We start from the raw sequence: 18,261 nt of genomic DNA, 5'->3' as shown, positions 1-18,261 counted from the left end.
TTTACTTAGACAATAATAAACACCACTTTATTAATTCCACGTTGTGGGATTATATATTATATATATTGCTTTCTTTCATTAGTAAGTGAAGAAAGTGTATTTGGAAAGTGTATTTTCTTTCCCCAGCATCTGCTGCACCACACTGTTACACACAAACAGTCGAGCGATCAGCCAATAATCAGCCATTATTCTTGTTGATGGTAAAATAGGGGAACTTGAGGTGAAGGACAACAACCTTTGTTCCCGCGTTTGTTTCACACCGATACAGTGGTTCTTCTCTCCAGAGGTCGTCAGTGACGACACACCGTGATGACATTCACAGAGGAAACCATCAAGTAGAAGAACGTTGTTAAACAATGCACATAACTGCTAGTTATCATAAAGGCTGCTGCATATTGATCGAAGTTGCTTTTGACATGTCGTCCCACCGTCCTACAGTGTTATTTACTGAGGAGGCACACAGAACATGTCATTGATAATAATGGTTAAACATATAGATGCTGCCAGTGCAGAATGTAGAAACGCTGATTAAGTGGAAGTCATATGAAGGCTTGACCAATGAGGAGAATCTCTTCTAGTAGTAGATGACCTTTGACCTTTTTTCTGTTTCAAACTGAAAGGATGCTTGTTTTCGGTCAAACACCATCGTGCGGCTATTTATACACCCCGCAGACTATTTCTGATCACATTCTGTGTTGGCAGTTGAAACAGAGCGGCCGGGCAGAAGCACAACAAATGAGTTCAGGCGCTACGTGGGATATGTGCAGGAGGAGGAGGAGGAGGAGGAGGAGGAGGAGGGAGGAAGAGGGAGGGAGAGAAAGCAGGCGTGTCTGATCGCCATGCTGCTGGGATTAGGCTATTTAAAGTGGAGTCCCTCCGCGCGTCGCCAGCTTCTCCCGCGTCGCCAATGAGGACACAGGTCCCTGGAGTTTCGGGACTCTGAACCACATTTTCTTCTTTTTTTTTTTAACCAGAGGATCCTGCAAGGGGAAAAAACAAAAACAAAAAAACCCACCCGGTCCTCATTCACGTCCTCAGGTGAGTGACTCCTGTCCAATTAATAGACATCACAGCTATAACGTGTTGTTTACTAAATATCTGCCGGGGAGACGGGAGGAGGCGTGTCGGCGGGAGGGTAAATAGTCCTGTCAAACTTTATCCCTCACGCCTCGACGGGCTACTGGGTCACCTTTTGTTTCTCGTGAAAGCGTCTTCGCAGTTTAATGAGCGGCAAGGGACGCGCGCCTCGGTCCGGCTGCGGCGCGCGCCGCCGTCAGGCTCCGTTAATAAGGTTTGAGGCAAAGCGCACCCGGGGGGGGGGGGGGGGGGGGGGGGTGTTCCTCCAGGAGCCGGGGAGAGAGATAAGTGATGCGTCGAGATGAAAGCTCAGATTAGCCCGTCTGGCGCAGCGGCTCATTCACATTTCCGCAGACGCGCGCGCGCGCGAGAGCGACCGTACGAGCGCTCCGCAATGTCAAACACAAACAAACCAATGTGGGTACTTTTTTTTTTTTTTTTTTACTTTTTGCACTTCTAGTTAAGTAAAGAATCCCGAGTAGTTTTGGAAACTCTGCTTCTAGATTTTTCCCGTCTATTTTGATATTCACACATTTATAATGAATTGCGTAAAAGGGTTTTTGTTGAGTTTAAGCTAAATGATCGAAAATCAGAATTGCACACTAACTTTTGTATCTTTCTGGGGTTAATAATATAACATGCATGATAAAAACTTAGCTGCAAATCAAATATTTTATTGATCTATAGATAGATCCTACCTTGTGAGGGAGCTTTGTGGAAAAGCTGTAAAATCGACCTCACCCCCCATTTGTGATTAATATTAATGAAAGCGGATTTGTATGCTGCTATTAATGGACACACACACACACACACACACACACACACACACTCGTGCAGATAATATACATGCAGACAGAGTGTGTGCGTCATGCAGGTTGGCAGGCGTGTGTGTGGCTTTGTGCAGAGGGCAGTGGCTCTGGGCAGGACTCTTATAAAGCTAAGAAATGTGGGCCTGCTGGAAGATACTAGAGCTTTGGGGGCTTTTGAAAAGAAAAGAAAAACTTTTCAAGGAAAAGTTTGACTGACATTGAAAAATAAGCGCAGGGATCACGTTCAACTTGCCAGGGTGCCGGAAGCATGCTTCAGTGCACTGTGAACGATAAACAGCCAGAAGTCACGAGGCAGAAGCTTCTTCTTCTTGTTGTTTTATGCAGATCTCTCGGTTTTGAGCCCAATCAGTCAGCCACCACTCTTTATACAAGTCAATCTGTGTTATTCAGGGGCTGTTTATCACACCTGGACGCTTTGACATACAGTTTAGGTAAAATAAAGCGTCTGTCCTTTACGTCTATAGTCTTTATTTCTCAAATATACCTACTTTCTGTGTTTTCCTTTGCTTTCAAGCCTTTTTCTTTCCTCTTCCTCCGTCGGTGTTAATGGTAGTGTGTGTTGGCCATCTGAGGTTGTTTTTCTGCACCAGGCTCTCAGCCTGCTGTGTGCTGCCAGACCCCCACAGCCAATCATGATCTATGCCCGAAATTCCTCACCACTGACCACAGCCTTCATATTGTGTGTGTGTGTGTGTGTGTGTGTGTTTGTCTGGGAAAGTAGGTGGAGGAGGGAAAAACCTGGTCAGCCTGAGCTGGCCGGCCTTTTTTTTCTTTTCTCCTTTACAATGAACGCCATACTGCCAGTTCTCATCTCACAGGCGGTGAACCTCTAAATGGACTAAACATAATGGAGCCACTGTGTGTGTGGAAGTGGGTTCAGGTTTCCCCAGAGACACCTGAGTGCGACGGAGGAGGGAGGTGCTGGAGGTGGCGAGGAAAAAAAAAAGAACGAAAAATTGACCGAAGCGGTGTGAATTTGACGTGAATTAGCGGAGCTTTTTTTCCACTTAATGGACAAACTTTCCAACTAGAATGTTTTCTATCTGCTGCAGCAGCAAAGAAGTGGCCAGGTGGGAGACGTCATGTCGCTCTGACAGTCTCACTGACTGCACATAGTTCAGAGTAAACAGCTGAAATAGACGCAATGTCAGCATATGTTGAGAGAAAAAACTTGAATCTCCTCTATTTCCCCCCCGTCTGTCAGAACCAAGTCGGCTTTTGGGGGGGAAATTGTAGGTTTGTCGAGGCTGAAGAGGATTTTTCTTCTCACTTTCTGAGCAAATCTCGCTCCGACTTTCTCTTCACTCAGCGGTTGTCATTGTGACTGGCCTACAGGATGAGGTCAAGTGTAAAAACAAACACACACACACACTACACACTGTACACAAGAACACGGGGAAGAATCAGATCGCGCGAGGAAACAAAACATCCCGACCGCGGAGAAAACTGAGCCGCTCGTCATCAGATCACCTCTGTGTAATCTGTGTCTGGCCGTCAAGAGGAGAGCTCGTCGGGTTTCTCCGCCGGGCCGCGGTCCACTGACGTCCTTCCGTCGGGGCCACGGCGCCGTCCAACACCCCCCCCTCCCGTCGGCTCGCGTTAAGCTATCACGCCGCTTGAAGCGCGGCATCATAATTCCATTACACTGTGACCCGGGTGAGGAGTACGAGGAACTGTCACTGCTGCTGTCACTGTTGATAAGGCTGCTTAACTGTGAGCGGCGGAGGAACGCTCGCCTCACGCCTACGTCGTGTTTGATCAAGGACGCGTCGTAATCGGTTGTGGCGAGGGCCGATTTTGGCGACATGCAGCTCAATGTGATTGGGAAAATGGAGCGAGAGCAGAGGTTTGTTTGGGTGCTTCCTTCAGCAGAGGTCACCAGTGTCGTAATAAATAAAAACTGAACAGGAAGCAGGGTATCTGCTGCCATTGGCGTGCAGCTTTTCACAATCATGGTATGGATTCGATGCTATTTGGAAGGTTGCTTGGTTCACTGCGGCATCGCCGATCTTTGAAAACGACAACTTCCATCCGACTCATGTTGCATTTCTGCTCGTCTCTCTCCTCAGACATGGGTGTGAAGATGCTGCAGTGTTTCCCGTTCTACAGACGCTGCAAAGAACGCTGCAAGAGCAGGCAGTGTCCGCCCGACGAAGGTAGGCGACGAATACCCATCTCGTCGTTTTTAAAAGCGACATTCCAGTCTTTAACGGCTGCTCTCCTCTCCGCTCCACCCAGTTCCCATTGAGGAAATGAAACCGCGTCTCTCTTCCACCACTTCCTGGGGCAGCGACAGCGAATGTTCAGGAGGCCTCAGCCGCGGCTCCCAGATCTACTTCTCCACCAAGGCCCGGCTGTCCTTCAGACACCAGCTGGACAGCAACATCAACGCGGTGGACGCCACCTACTGAGGGAGGGAGGGGGGGAGCGAATGATGGACTCCCAATTTCGCCTTTTTTTTTTTAATAGATGCGATCCGCAGTAGTTGTTGCAGAGCCACTGCTTGTTATTTAACCTCTGGGTCGTCGACGCTCACGCAGCACCGCTAAAAGAAGGAAAACGGACCGGACTTCATGAGACTCGGCTGTTGAGTCCACTGGCCAAACGGAGGAGGGAGGAGACGGAACGGAACGTTGTTTACAGCATTCACCATCAAGTGCATTCTGCTTCGCTTCTTTTTTTTTTTTTTTAAATCCATTTTTTTAAGAACCTTTTAGAAACCGGCTCAGTTTTCTACTCGCCCATTAGCTCCTGGTTCGCCGGCTACTTTTCCAAAACTGCGTTTAACTTTTTGTAACGTTGCTCTGTGACACATTTTTGAATTTGCTTTTTTATAAAAGGCATTATCCCTAATCCTAGAATCTGAACGCATTAGACGTCATGTGGATACTGTGTAAAACATTTGCAGACCAGATTCAATGTTTAGCAGCTTTATTTTTTTTACTCACATTAGTTTAGTAAAGGAATAAGCGTTTATTAAGGCGAGCTGCAGTCTTTTGTCATTTTATATTTTTACAATGGGACTTCCTATTGCATTAGATGCAAATGTTAACTCGTGTTGTCATAAACGAACGGTGATCACCGATTCAAATCCATGGTACGTCGAAAAGATTTCATTTTTGACTAACAATACAAAAGCATTAAACAAAATGTCTTGGTGTCTTTTTTTTGGTGTAAATATGATTTTTGCAGACACGGAACAATCGTTCTAAAATAATCACTCCAGTATTTCCCTGATTTTAATGCCACTTTTACAATATGTGTTAAGTGATGCAATAAATTGAAGTTTTTCTAAAGGGACTGACCAACAGTAACTCGCATGTTGTAGTTTGAATTATTCATGATCCAAACAGAGCAAGTGTGTCTTGTTGACCGTGTTTATTTAATAAAAATGCTCACAGGTATAGAAAAAAAAAAAAAGCCAGCCTATATAAAGCAGACGTCTCCAGACATGCGACACCGTCACTACTGCATGTTCTTGGGCTTGGAGATGACGCCGTCTGGGTACCGCTCCTTAAACCGAGCCACGACCTCGGGATCCAGCAGGTGAATCCCATCCAACTGGTTTCCAAGCGTTACCCTGCAAGAGGGGATAGAACGACCCACAAAAAAGGTCATTTAAAGAAACGAGAGAACCGGCTTCAAGTGACAGCTGGCCGGTTGGTTACCAGTTGGGCTGGACGTTGTGCGGCCGGCCGAACAGCTCGATCTTCCTGGTGCCGGGCGACAGCCTCTCGATCATGCCGTAGATCTCATCTGGCTTGTGGCTGGTGGAGCGAACCTGAGGAGACGCAGGACGCCGAATGAGGCTGGAGGAATATACAGGTACTACCTTTTTACATAACCTACCAGAGTGCCACATTGGAAATTAAGGCCACAAATAAGATGGAACCTTTAATTTCATACTGTAATAACAGAACTGTATATTCGATGTCAGTTTTAGAAGGTGGCCGATCTGTGAGTGGCGCGTGAAAATATACACCGTCTCACTTTATGCGTGGCGAAACGTGAACGGCTGTTTACCTCGGCCACAATGACGTCGCAGTCCAGACCCCGGTTGAAGCCCTGAGGGTTTCCCTTCACGCCAACCTGGGGACAAACACGCTACTGATGTAATTAACACGTTCAACTGACCCACTTTAAAAAAACAACAACAACAAAAATCTAAATCTTCACTGATGAGGATCTGAGCCCAGCAGGATCCTGGACTCGGAGCGCCACAGTGAAGATTCGCCGCGTACCAGGCAGTGCTCCTTCCCGTGGTTCAGCCAGTGACCCGTCCGACCCGTACGGATAATTCTCTGGAGCTGGTTGGTTTTCACCCAAATGATTTCGTCGACGCGCTCGTAGCTGGGAGATCAAAACAAGAAGACAAGGTTAGACGAGAAGGGTCGTGATGATGGGAGAAGTTGGTGGCGGAACACACTCACCCCCACAGGCTGAGACACTCTCTGCCCAACTCCATGGCCCTGTCGGAAAAACAACATTTGTCTCAAGTCCTGGTTATTGTGGGACATCAAGTTGCAAAAGAACATTTACGACCTTTTAAAAATGTAAAAAAAAAAGAACATTGAATAATGTACCTGCCGGTGACCCAGAGAAAAAGGAATCCGTCGTCCTGCAGGATGGGAATGTTGAGTTTCCTCATCTCATCGTCGGTCAGAGTCCCATAGGGCAGCTCCATGTGGATGTCCCAGGGGGGGTCGGCCATCACCACGGCGAACTTCCCCAGAATGGACACGTCCAGGTAGCGGATGTCGCAGCAGATCCACTGTCGTGGCACCGCGGAAGCAAAACAAACAAAAGAAGAAGTTAATTTTGCATCCGGCTGATCGTTCGGTCGACACGCGGGGTGGGACCCGTCCTCACCTGGGAGGGGAAGAGTTTCCCCACGTTGCTGTCTGCGTCTCCGGCGTGGAGGCTGAGCTCGGTGGTGCCCACCTGCTGCCCCAGCAGGCTGCCCTCGGCCTCCGGGGGGCTGTCGATCTCGTAGTGCACGTACTTGCAGGTGTCCATGTGGAAACACGTGTTGAGGAAGGAGCAGTCGCCCAGGCTCTCGTCTGTGTGCTTGTTGATGATGCGTCTGCACCACAAGACACCAGACATGCACCACTGAGTGACGATAATAATAATGATTCTCTCCAAATCACGTGCAAAAGGTACATCTATTACTGATATTCAGCACCGTTTCAATTATCTTTGTATCATTAGGTTAAAAGTTACAGGAAGAAATGAGGAATTTATCAAATGTGGCCAAATGCTCAATAAAAGGTCAAAACTTCTAATATGAGTGACACATTTTATACAAAAAAACTGCAGGATCATTTGTTATCTATTTACTACATAATTATTATACAAACTAGTGTTGTGATGACTCACAAACGGTTTCAAATCAATTACAGTAGACCGATAAATACCGAGTTCAAAAGAAGAAGAGTCACCATGTGACTAAAACCAAGCAACTTTAGAATGAATGATGATAAATCAGCACCTTAACAACTAAATTTGATAAACGTGGTCAAATGAAGAGCACAAATAGCCACCGTCCATATCCATTAACTGCTTCTTCTTCTTTTTTTTTAAATGAATCGTATGTCTGATGAACAGATTTTTAGTCTGACGGTTGCATTCATATTATTGTTCATTATTTATGATCCAAACAGAACCAGTGCATCTTGTTGACTCTTTATTTATAAAAATAATATATATTCAATGTTTTTGTTAGTGCTTTGCCGGGATAAATGATTTGGAAAGGGTTTAGTCTGCAAAAGCAAAGCCAAATAATGTCGTCTCAGCGTCTGAGGTGTACATTTTCACTCTAAACGACGGAGACATGAGACACGCCGACTGACCGGAAGTGCAGCTTGGTGCACGGCTGTGGGGTGTCTCCAGCGCGCACGCACTCCTCTTTGGTCCCGTGGTCGCAGAACTCCTGGACCTGAGCTCGACCCCGTGACCTGAACTTCTCAACGATGGACTGCTCTTTGGCCGTGCTGGTGTTCAGCAGCTCCAGGATCTCTCGGCTGACCTGAACGGAGACAATGCTCACGTCTCAAGTCGTCCCCCCACAGTCTGAAGCGACAGGAACCACACCCCCTTACCTTCTTGCTCTGCTGCTCCTTCGTGGATTGCTGGTTGAGGAGGCTTTCGATCTCCATGTCCACGTGGGACGACTGGTTCTTGCTGCTCCGGCCCTTCTTCTCGGCCCCGCCACCAGATGTGGAAGGCCCCGCCAGCTGCGTGGAGGACGCCGGCGTCAGAGAGCTGGTGGACGAGTGAGGAGGAGGGGAGGCCGAGCTCTGCAGAGAGGGCGAGAAGCCGGCGGCCCTTTTGCCGTGAGGCTGATCCTCGGCCTTTCGCTTGACCCCGGTCCTCTGGGGTCCAGCCCCAGAGCCGATCATGGCCCAGAGTTTCGTGTGGTCCACGGCGATGACGACTGTGGCAGACGGGGTGGAAGACAGCGCCGTGGAACACGAAGCCGAGTTGGACTGTCGGACCTCGATGAGCTCCTGAGCGGAGAATTTGAGCAGCAGACTCTGGATGCACCCATGACTGACAGCCGATTCAGACTGTGGGGAGAGGAGTAAAAAAAAAAAAAGAAGAAGAAGAAATGTATTCAAAGAACGACGTCTGCATTCAGTGACAATGTTGCTCAGAGGCAAAAACTCACACTGTTGAGCTTATTAGTGATGGCGAGGGAGTCTGTTGGCATTGAGAGACTCAGGTCGGACAGGTATCCGAGCAGCCTTTTCTCGAGTTCGGGGTCCGGAGGTTTTTCGGTCTCCTCCTGGGACGTGAGCGGAGTGGATGGAGCCGGACTGTCACTGCGAGTGGTGGACACGTCTGTGCTGCCTCCGGCTTCTACAAAGTGGAGCGATAGACAAAAAAAAAAGACGAAAAAAAAAGGTGATAAACAAAGCGATAGAAAACAAAGTGATGAGACAAATTTGAATCGTGACTATGTCCCCCTGCGTGGCCTGGACGTACCGGCGGAAAGCTGCGCGGGGTCTTTCCTCCGCCGCTGAAGCCTCTCGCGCAGCGAGTCCAGCTGCTTCTTGTGCGCCTGGATGTTGCTCCACGTGTCCGACATGACGAGCTGCACCGAGCGGGGACGCAAAACACGAAAACCCAGTCCGTTTAAACTAAACCCAAAATCTCAAAAACATTGTCCGCCGTTTACAAACGCGGTACGGGAGGGAAAGCGTCGGATAGGAAACTTGTAGGTAATTAATGGTTCCGGGCCTCAGCTGACGATACCGTCGATCGTATCATCTCTAAATTAGGATGAGAAAAATATATGTCATATTTACTGGTATTTTCGTGGCAATGTTTTTTTTAAATACCCATCTTTTCTTGTTTTGTTTGTTTTGTTAATTTTACAAAGCACCGGATGGATTTTGAGAAAGGACCACGCTCACATCCGGTGTAATAGATCAATTGGTTTCCCTGTTAACTTGTGACGAATTTTCTTGAGCGTCCGTCGTCGTTACCGTTCGTAAGAGCAAATGTTAAGAACCTGACAGAAATCCGGAACTGTCCCGGCGACGGCCGTTTCGCCACATTCACACTAAAGATTCGAAGCGGCCGTATAATTTATGAGTCTTATTACATCGGCTGCTGTTGCTTGCAGCAACGCCGGGCGCTCGAGGAAGTTTGTCACCAGTTAACACGGAAACCAGTTAACCCGAAACCCCGGCGCCACTCAAATTAAAATTCTTGTGAGCTAAATTTCTCTCCAGTCGTGGTTCTGTGAGAAACAGGTCGGTTTTCCGTCGGCTTGCAGACGGTGCAGTATGAGATTTACTGCACGGTTCGTACGTTGGAGTATTTTGGTGGCTGCTGCTCGGATCTCACGTGAAGATGACAATCAAGCCAACTGCCGTTGTTTAATGGTGCGGCCATACACCATGCGTTACTGTAAGAGCGCGCTCAGTCGGATTTCAAGATAAAAGCGCCACTCCACTGAGCGAGAGCTCGCCCTTATTAAATGGTGAATACAACTCAAATTAATACTACTGCCAATAATAACACATAGCAACAAAACAAAATAAATTAATGCGTCATGAATACACTAATGTTGGGTGATTTTCACCAAGGCAATTATTGACATTTGATTGTGTGAACGCTGATTCTGAGAATTAGTTGTTTGTTTGATTTTTAACCACTTTACAATTCTTCATATCTTTTTAAAACTTTACAAAATATTTGAACATTTACAAATTATTTCCATTATTTCAGTAAGTAGCAAAGACCCGTTTAACACTGCTTGCAGCTGTAATATCAACTGCGTGGTCTCCTGGAACGGTCCACTATCACCGTGATATAGAGTGGCAATATGATAACTGGGTATTTTGGAATGGATGCAACTTGAAATCAGGCGATATTACATCAAGTGTTTGGTCATGCCTTTTATTTTGAAATAACACATCAGAATATCCCTTTATTAACTGAATAGTGTCTTCTATCGCTTTAAAAAAAAATGACACATCAGATTTGCCTGGGACTTTGTGGGTAACATCCTGAAGGGGTCTACTATCAATGTGACATGAGATTTGATAGCAGGGAATTTCCTTTTAATATCAGTCTGAAATTTAAAGGGAAATACTCTTTTATGTGCCTTTTCAGAGGGGTATTATTGTGATATGTCACATCCTTAACTGGTCTATCACTATGAAGGGAAATGGGTTTATCTCAACAAAGAGAATTAATTTAATATTTATTTGAATCTCCTATTATTTTTTAGCTTTTATTTTTAATGACATCAGAATGGGAAGGTGTTTATTATATTATAGTAACATTAACACGTCTGACTGAAACTGAACTTGTTTGTTTTTGCTCCTGCGGGCAATACATTTTATTATATTTGATTCCTAAAGGTTATTTAAGTATTCGTAATGCAGTCATTTACTAGCTTTGCTGCTTATTATTATTAGCAGTAGTAATAATTTGTTTTATCACTGGGTTCTCGTTCGCTGGAACTTGACTCTTATTATGAAATCCGTTTACGCGAACTCTTACCGTAATGCTTGGTGTATCTGCGCACCGGTGAACGGAGCGGCGGCTGGCTTTGACTGTGTTCCGAAGATGGCGGAGGAGGAGAAGAGTGTCGAGGCTGTGGAAGAGAAAGACGAGCTGCAGATAGTGAAGGCAAGTCGTCCTTCTACAGTTTTCCCTCAAACACTCGTCCTCAACCCTTTACATGAGCTGGGCCTCTCGTGTTGTGACTTGCTCTGTCGTTAATCCAACAACCGGCTGCAGCTGTCATGCTAACAGGCACGTTTAGGTGTTTCTCACCTGTTATTTATCCTGCAAGTGCAAAAAAACCCGGAATGTTTTTACACATTCATACGTAAATAGATGCAGCGGTTCCACGCAGGGTTTTTTTTCTGAGTCAGCAGATTGTCGTTGGAACCAGTTCGATTCACGAGGATGAATAGACTGCATGGGTCAGTACGAGATGACCAGCAGGGTTAAAGGCCATCATCTTCAACAATGATGTGTAAATCTGCTTACTTTGACCTATACTGAAGGAATGTAGCTTACCGCCCAGGTTTATAAATCAGATTTATTGATGAGTTGTAATAATAATAGTAGTAATTATAAATCAACATGAAACAGGGTTGCATGTGATGGAGGCATTAAACCAATAGTGTCCAGGTCAGCAGTTATTTAATGACGTGAGAGTGCAAGGATAACAACCATTTGATAACGTGGAGTACAGGCCTTCATCGACCATGCAGACAGAGTTTGATGTGCCTTTAATCTATTTTTAATCCTGTCCTCTTTTTTTTGTTCTCCCCCCTCCTCCTGCTCAGGAGCTGGTGGATGATTTGTATACGTTCAGAGACTGTTATTTCGAGACGCACAAGATCGACGAGGCCAAAAACAAAAAGAGTGACGTTGCTCAGCAGGTGGAGCAAACACTGAAGAAACTGGAGGAGAAAGAAGGTCTGTTTTTCTTTTTCTTTTTTTTAAACAACAAAAAAACAAAAAAAAACAACGCAGTATTTGGTATGGAAAACATCATTTGCACTCACCGTGGCCGTTTGCCACTCCCGACAGAATCCTTCAAGGACAGAGCAGAGTTTTGGCTGCAGAAGGGGAGGTGTCTGAATGTGGCCCCGGACTTCAGCGCCGTCGCAGAGGAGTGCCTCTCCCGTGCGCTGAAGCTGGAGCCCAGCCTGGTGGACGCCTGGAACGCGCTGGGGGAGCAGCACTGGAAGAAAGACGACCTGCTGGGGGCCAGAGACTGCTTCACCGGGGCGTTGCAGAAGGTGAGGACGCCTATTTAATTTGTTTGGCGTTCATAAGAGTCCTGGTGTTTTGGCTGAGAGCCTCGGACGTTATTTTAACGGCCTGTCCCGTCACAACACACGCAACACACGCCTTCTGCCTCATCTCCCCGCGCAGAGCAAGAACAAGGTGTCTCTACGCAACATGTCCATGGTGCTGCGGCAGCTGCCTGCGGCCGACGGCGACCTGCACGGCAAGCAGGTTCTACAAAGCGCGGACATGGCTCGGCAGGCTGTGGAGCTGGACGACGGCGACGGGACGTCGTGGTGTGAGTAGTTCTACCCCCCCCCCCCCCCCCTTCCATAAAAGCGCAGCGTGATAAACATCGGGCTCCGGCTCGACCCGACGTTTCAAATGTCACTGTGTTTGCAGATATTCTCGGGAATGCCTATTTGAGTCTGTTCTTCACGTGTGGACAGGACCCGCAGTTTTCTAAGCAAGCCCTAAGGGCTTATGCACAATCTGTGAGTGTACACACACACACACACTGTAACAGTGGGACTCGTTCCCAGGTTGAGAATGGACGTGTGCTTCCTTGCTCACCTCCCCGTCTCGCCGTCTGCAGGAGAGCGCAGATAAGATTGCCCGTAGTATCCCGGAGCTCCACTTCAACAGAGCCCACCTGTTCCAGTACGAGGAGATGTTCGGCTCGGCCCTCGAGGGCTACGGCCGGGCGGCGGCGCTCGACCCCGGCTGGACTGACCCGTCGACGAAGGAGAGGAAGCTCCTGGAGTATCTGGAGAAAGCGATAGAGCTCACGCAGAACAAGGCAAGACGACACGTTTGCTCATCCTCACTGTGCCGATGATTCTGAGGAATCAGAATGTGCCGCCTCCGATATGAGAGGAAAATTAGGTTTGTTTGTTTGTTTTTTTTAGCAAGGGGAAATACCATTTTACAAGCTTTTTATTTGATTTCTTTAACAGTGAAACTTTATTTTATTGCTCTGGGATCCGGCCTTAAAGCTTCACTTCAGTATCAGTTTGACAATAATATTCAATCAATATTAATATAATTAAAAATGTCTAACTGTTTCAGCTCTTGTACATAAACTTCTTTTATAAAATGTACTTGCTTGGCACCACAAGGTGGCAGCAAAGTGCTTGTATCCCGTGCCTCCCCCTCACCTTCCCGCCCCTCTGTGTGTCCAGGGGAAAGTGAAGCCGCGGCGTCTACGCACCATGCTGTCGAACCTCAGCGCCTCGGCGTTGGGCCCCTGCTCGTCCCCCAAGTTCCGCTCCCCGTCCGGCCGCGTCGGCAGCCTGGAGCCTCGGCCCCTGGCCTCCCTCAAACACGGCCACAACGCCGGCGGGGCCGCCCTGGGGAAGGTGGTCTTCAGCTTGGCGTCCGAGGATCGCATGGCCTTGTGAGCGCGTCTCGCCCCACCGACGACCAGATGACGATTCTCGTGGTTTGACAGTGAAGAATGTTTTTTTTTTTTTTTTCCCCCCTCCTCCAGTACATTTGGCGTGGTGGACAGTGAAGAGACCTGTATGGTGGTGATGGTTTACAACACGGCGAACAGCTGGGGCGTGTTGATCGGCGATTCTGTAGTCATTCCCGAACCTCATCTCAAGGTGCACAGCGTAACGCACAGAGACAAGGTGGGCCGTCGTCCGCTCCCGTTTGCAAATTCAAGCAAGTCGGTTTGTCTGACTGTCCCCGTCTTTTTTCCACGTCTCCCCTCCCACACGACAGTCATTCGACTTCAAAAGCATACGAGTGGATTCTCCTCTGCTGCTCATCGTGAACGGCAAGCTGCAGAACGCCCAGAGCCAGATCGTGACGTCCGTCAGCTACAAGATGCAGCAGGAATGAGCCTCGCGACGAGACGGAAAGTTCTGCGCGGAAGATTTTTTTTTTCCAAAATGTCTGAATTCGTGTTCCTTTTGACTCATGAGAACAAGTTCCCCCCCCCCCCCCCCCTATGTTTTTATTTATAAGTTTTTTTTCTACTCTCGTAGTGGGTGTAAAGTGGGGGGGGTTGTTTTATACGTTAAATGAACCAAGATGTCTTGCTCAAGGGAGCACGGAGGCGTCGCCAGGGCAACGCCTTCTCACGCCTTCTGCTCGCGATTTTTCACGGACAAGGTGTGGAAGCGCGGCCAGGAGGGGCGTCGTCTCTGCTTTTTTTTTTTTTTTTTTTTGCGGATTTGAGCCGCGACTCGCCCGTTTCCACTCTTTGGTTTTGGTTGCGTTCCGCCTGCGGCAGCAGAGAAGAAGGAGGAGGAGGAGGAATCTGCTCCAGAAGGTTAGGTGTCGTCACAGCAGAGCGTCCGGCTCTGACCATGCTGGTTTTATCTTCCGCAGGTTTTCCAGGCTGCTGCAGGTTTTGTAGCCGGGGGAAAGTCCCGCCATAATAACACGACGTGTTTGTGCTGCAGCCTGGATGTTATGTTGCAGCACACACACACCACACATTGCCTGTCTGGCCTGTGTTTTGTTTTTTTTGTTTTATCTTTTGAGCCGCTGCAAAAAATGTATTTTGTTTCGGACCAGGAAACTGCACAAGCGTGATCTCTGTATGATTGAATATCAGGCTTCACGTACTGATTTGGACCTTTTATGACAAAATCCAGTTCGGTATAGTTCCTCACCGTCTCCTGTCCTGTTCTCAACCCCACATTTTGACTTTATTCCATCATATTAACCTATGTTGTCGGCATTTTAAAAGAAATTCCAGAAACTAAAGTCATTGTTCTCACAGTTTTTGCCTTAACGTGAGTCTGATATTCAATCATATTTAGTATTTATCAAGAGCCGTGGTCATTGTGTTTTTCGGAAGTGAAAGGTGAAGTTCTGGTTCATCTGTTTAAAGTTGCATTACAAACCGGACTGCAGGAGCTGCATGAGATGCTGTGATTTATTTTACATGAAACACAAATAAAAGTTACACTTTTGAAAATAGATGGTTTGAAATGATTGCAGAACACGTGAAACGAGGTTACGAACCGTCACTAACAAGCCGAAGCACTTGGGGGGGGAAAAAAATGTGACGGAGTCGGTTGCACTCAGTGCTTATTGGTGAAGGGCCAGGCGGTATTGCGAGCAGGGGAGCTGAACTGGAAGCTTTTCCCTCCCTCGGCTTCCAGACAGGAGAAGACCCGACTCTCGGCTTCCGGGCCAAAGTGGAAGAAGGGCGGGCTCCGCGGGGGAGTGGCCTGCCGGGCGCCTGGGGGACGGGGGACGCACAGGAGTCGTGATGGATGTTCTTCATTGTTATGCACACTAAATTCCCTCGCATAAGCATTCGCCTCGTTACTCCTGCTACTCTTTCTTGATGATTTACTTCCTTTCGACGGAGAAAGCGGCGGCAGTTTGTGCTTTTTGAAGACGAGTCTCACTGTACTCCCTTGTTCTCGCGCAGCAATTTAGGCTCAAGATAAGAACAAGACGGCTATAAAACACCTTAGTATTTTATTGATCTATATAATGTACTATTCCAAACAAATATTAGTGCGGAAGGTTTGATTTTGACGTAAAAAAAAAAGCCTAGTATCAGCATTGGGCTCATGCTGTTGTATTTAAAAGGACAGAATTGGTGGTATTTTTTGTTTTAAAACAAAAAATGCGGGTTAATCCATCATGATTAATCTGATTCAAAGCTTGTATGCAATGAACCCATCTGCAGCGCATAATGACTCGACACTAAACGCCACATTGGCCCTCTGGGTGGATAATTTGAGTAGAAAAAACTAGAAAGAACAATAAGTAAAATTTAACCGTGCAATAAAGTATTGTGCACACTGTGCAGGAAGGAGGCGTCTTTTTTACCGAAGCACTTCCAGCTTAAAATAGGACATAACGCAAAGTAAACATTAGTCGGCAGTTGCAGCAACATTGGAAATAAGAAACGGTCAGCTCTCCTCTTAGGACTATGTCAACAAGTTAATTATTTTTAGTAGCTCGCTGAAAAAGAAGTAAAAAGGGACGGATTATTGGGGATAAATGATTTGCCAACATAAACTGTTAAAGTGTTTACTAAACATGTTGAATGCACATATATTCCCTTCTTTCTTCGGTCTGTTTGCTCATGCTAAATGCAAAATGAAATGAGGTGAAGAAATGCAATCGTTTTACAGCACTAAAACAAAAGGTCATAGCTTAAGATGTTAAATAAAAAAAAAAAACTGGATTATGAACTAAAAAGAAAAGAGTAATCTCAGCAAATAGTATTTCACTGCACTAAAGAGGTTAACAACCGGTTATGTAATACCAGTTTATACCACCAGGGGAGGCGAGGTGTCGTTCTTACCAGTGGGAAAGTCTTGATGTTGCTGATGTTGCGGTATTTCTCTCTCGCCGCCGCCCACCACCATGTTACGCAGCTTCAGCGAGTCGTACAGCCCCTGCAGCTTCTGGCACTGCCTGTTTCTCTCCATGAGCCTCTCGGACACGTCGGTGTACTTCTTCTTGTACTCCTCCATCACCTGACCACAACATTTGTCAAAAAAAAGAAAAGAAAAAAGAAGAAGTTGTGTGTCTTCCTGTAATTTCACACAATCTTATATTGAGGTGCAACAAATATCGAGGCTGTTTTACTGAGATTACAGAGATTTGATAAAAGGCGACCCGATGATGTTGGTAGCAGTTAGACTGTGTCGTCATAGTGACTGTGTCAGATTCAGGTTGGGCTGGTGGGGGTGGGGGAGGCGGCTTTCTGTGTTTGTATGTTCTTCCTGTTGGTGCATGGGTTTTCAACTCTTTCCAACCAGAAAAATGTGGTGCGAAGCCAATTGTTGAATACAAACTGTTAATGTGTGTTTGTCTTGTCTTTTCTTGCTCTGTTATGGATTGGAGATGTGTTCTGGGTGGACCCTGCCTGTACCTACAGTCAGCTGGAATGGACTCCAGCACCCGTCGACCCTAATTCTGGACAAAGCGTATTAGAGGACAGATGAAATTTCACTGAACTCCACATGGGATTAAGTGGCTTATTTCCAAGTATAACATCAGGTATGGATTGAAGGGTTCGCAGGTAACAATTTACTTTCTTCAGGGAGACGATCTCGCCCCTCATGGCACTCAACTCCAGTTCCCTGCTCTGGTTCTGCTGCGTCAACATTTTCTCCATCTGCTTCACCTGCGCTTCAGCCCGGGACAGATTGTATTCTTGATACATATGTTCCTGCTGGACCTGGAGAACCCACAGGTTGATGAACGTGTTGCAACGATATGTAAACTTCGCAGATCCATCAGTAGATTGTGTTCATACGCCGGCATGTACTCGACCTGATAGCTCCAAAAAGCCATCGCACGGGAACTGATGTCCAGAATGATGTCCGGCCGCAGACCAGCCAGGACCATGGCTTTGTACCCCTCGGAGGGAGACAGCTCTTTCCTCACTATGTCGAGCTTCCCGGACAGGGCGGAGCCGCAGGCCGGGCAGACGGCAGGGGAGCGGCTCAACTCACCTGACCCATGCACATTGCAGAAGACATGAGAGCAGGCCGTCACCCAGGCGAAGCCGCTCAGCTTGATCCGACACTTTGAGAAATTACACAGTAGAGTGTCATCACATAGAGACATGGCCGAATCTGCAAAGAGCACAGTAAACTGTCATTTAGCAATGCCTCCTGAACAAAATAGATGGAGGAGCAGAGTGTATATTTACTATCTGAGACACATGTCATATTGGGTTTCACAAGGTAACTGGCAGGTGGACGATATATGTGGGAACTTTTCTTTGTTGGGAAGGAGTTTCACACGGAAGGAGTTTCCAGTTTCCTCTACACATACTATTTATGGAAATATAGCAAAAGTACATATTCAGATGTAAAAGCACCACCATCACTTCTTAGGAGTTACATAAAATCAAGGTTGTTGGGTGACAATAACAAGGTTTCAGTTTTTTACTGTTTGGTCACTAACGTGAAAAACTATTGTATAAAGTTAATGTCACCCAAAGCTAGCACTAGCTTGTTTGCTAAAGCTAAGCTCTCTTTCCAGTTTGGAATTCAAGATAAACTATGTCGACTTTTAAACGTGTACTTCTTTATCAAATCCAACGGGGCCCATTGAACATCGTGAAATAGCACCATTATATGTCGGTATTAGCAGT

General features: G+C 46.8%; 4 protein-coding genes across 4 annotated transcripts; 2 read left to right on the top strand and 2 right to left on the bottom strand.

The window, feature by feature from the left end:
- Positions 1 to 902: 902 nt before the first annotated feature.
- On the top strand, positions 903 to 5,150 carry LOC308146892 (uncharacterized protein). The gene is made up of 3 exons (XM_080518860.1): positions 903 to 1,038; positions 3,977 to 4,063; positions 4,146 to 5,150. Exons 2-3 carry the CDS (start codon positions 3,979 to 3,981, stop codon positions 4,316 to 4,318), a joined length of 258 nt encoding a protein of 85 aa, XP_080374986.1. The 5' UTR covers positions 903 to 1,038; positions 3,977 to 3,978; the 3' UTR covers positions 4,319 to 5,150.
- A 140-nt stretch (positions 5,151 to 5,290) lies between these two features.
- mettl3 (methyltransferase like 3) lies at positions 5,291 to 9,076 on the bottom strand. Its single transcript, XM_080518848.1, has 11 exons — positions 8,895 to 9,076; positions 8,578 to 8,768; positions 8,009 to 8,476; positions 7,760 to 7,935; positions 6,777 to 6,990; positions 6,491 to 6,678; positions 6,338 to 6,376; positions 6,149 to 6,257; positions 5,931 to 5,996; positions 5,576 to 5,688; positions 5,291 to 5,487 (listed from the first exon to the last, which is right to left on the bottom strand). The coding sequence occupies exons 1-11, from the start codon at positions 8,995 to 8,997 to the stop codon at positions 5,373 to 5,375; spliced, it is 1,782 nt and encodes a 593-aa protein (XP_080374974.1). The 5' UTR covers positions 8,998 to 9,076; the 3' UTR covers positions 5,291 to 5,372.
- Positions 9,077 to 10,964: 1,888 nt separating this feature from the next.
- Positions 10,965 to 15,107, top strand: ttc5 (tetratricopeptide repeat domain 5). The gene is made up of 9 exons (XM_080518880.1): positions 10,965 to 11,054; positions 11,723 to 11,855; positions 11,970 to 12,181; positions 12,318 to 12,468; positions 12,573 to 12,664; positions 12,766 to 12,969; positions 13,352 to 13,566; positions 13,660 to 13,804; positions 13,899 to 15,107. Exons 1-9 carry the CDS (start codon positions 10,992 to 10,994, stop codon positions 14,016 to 14,018), a joined length of 1,335 nt encoding a protein of 444 aa, XP_080375006.1. The 5' UTR covers positions 10,965 to 10,991; the 3' UTR covers positions 14,019 to 15,107.
- Positions 15,108 to 15,211: 104 nt separating this feature from the next.
- Positions 15,212 to 17,729, bottom strand: ccnb1ip1 (cyclin B1 interacting protein 1; the record flags this gene model as incomplete). Its single annotated transcript, XM_080519384.1, has 4 exons — positions 15,212 to 15,372; positions 16,456 to 16,630; positions 17,191 to 17,337; positions 17,433 to 17,729. 4 exons carry the CDS (start codon positions 17,727 to 17,729, stop codon positions 15,212 to 15,214), a joined length of 780 nt encoding a protein of 259 aa, XP_080375510.1.
- Between the last annotated feature and the right edge of the window lie 532 nt (positions 17,730 to 18,261).

Source organism: Blennius ocellaris (assembly GCF_963422515.1).
Source record: "Blennius ocellaris genome assembly, chromosome: 23".
Lineage (NCBI taxonomy): Eukaryota > Metazoa > Chordata > Actinopteri > Blenniiformes > Blenniidae > Blennius > Blennius ocellaris.
The sequence above is the reverse complement of the archived record's forward strand: the minus strand, read 5'-3'. Positions and strand labels throughout refer to the sequence as shown.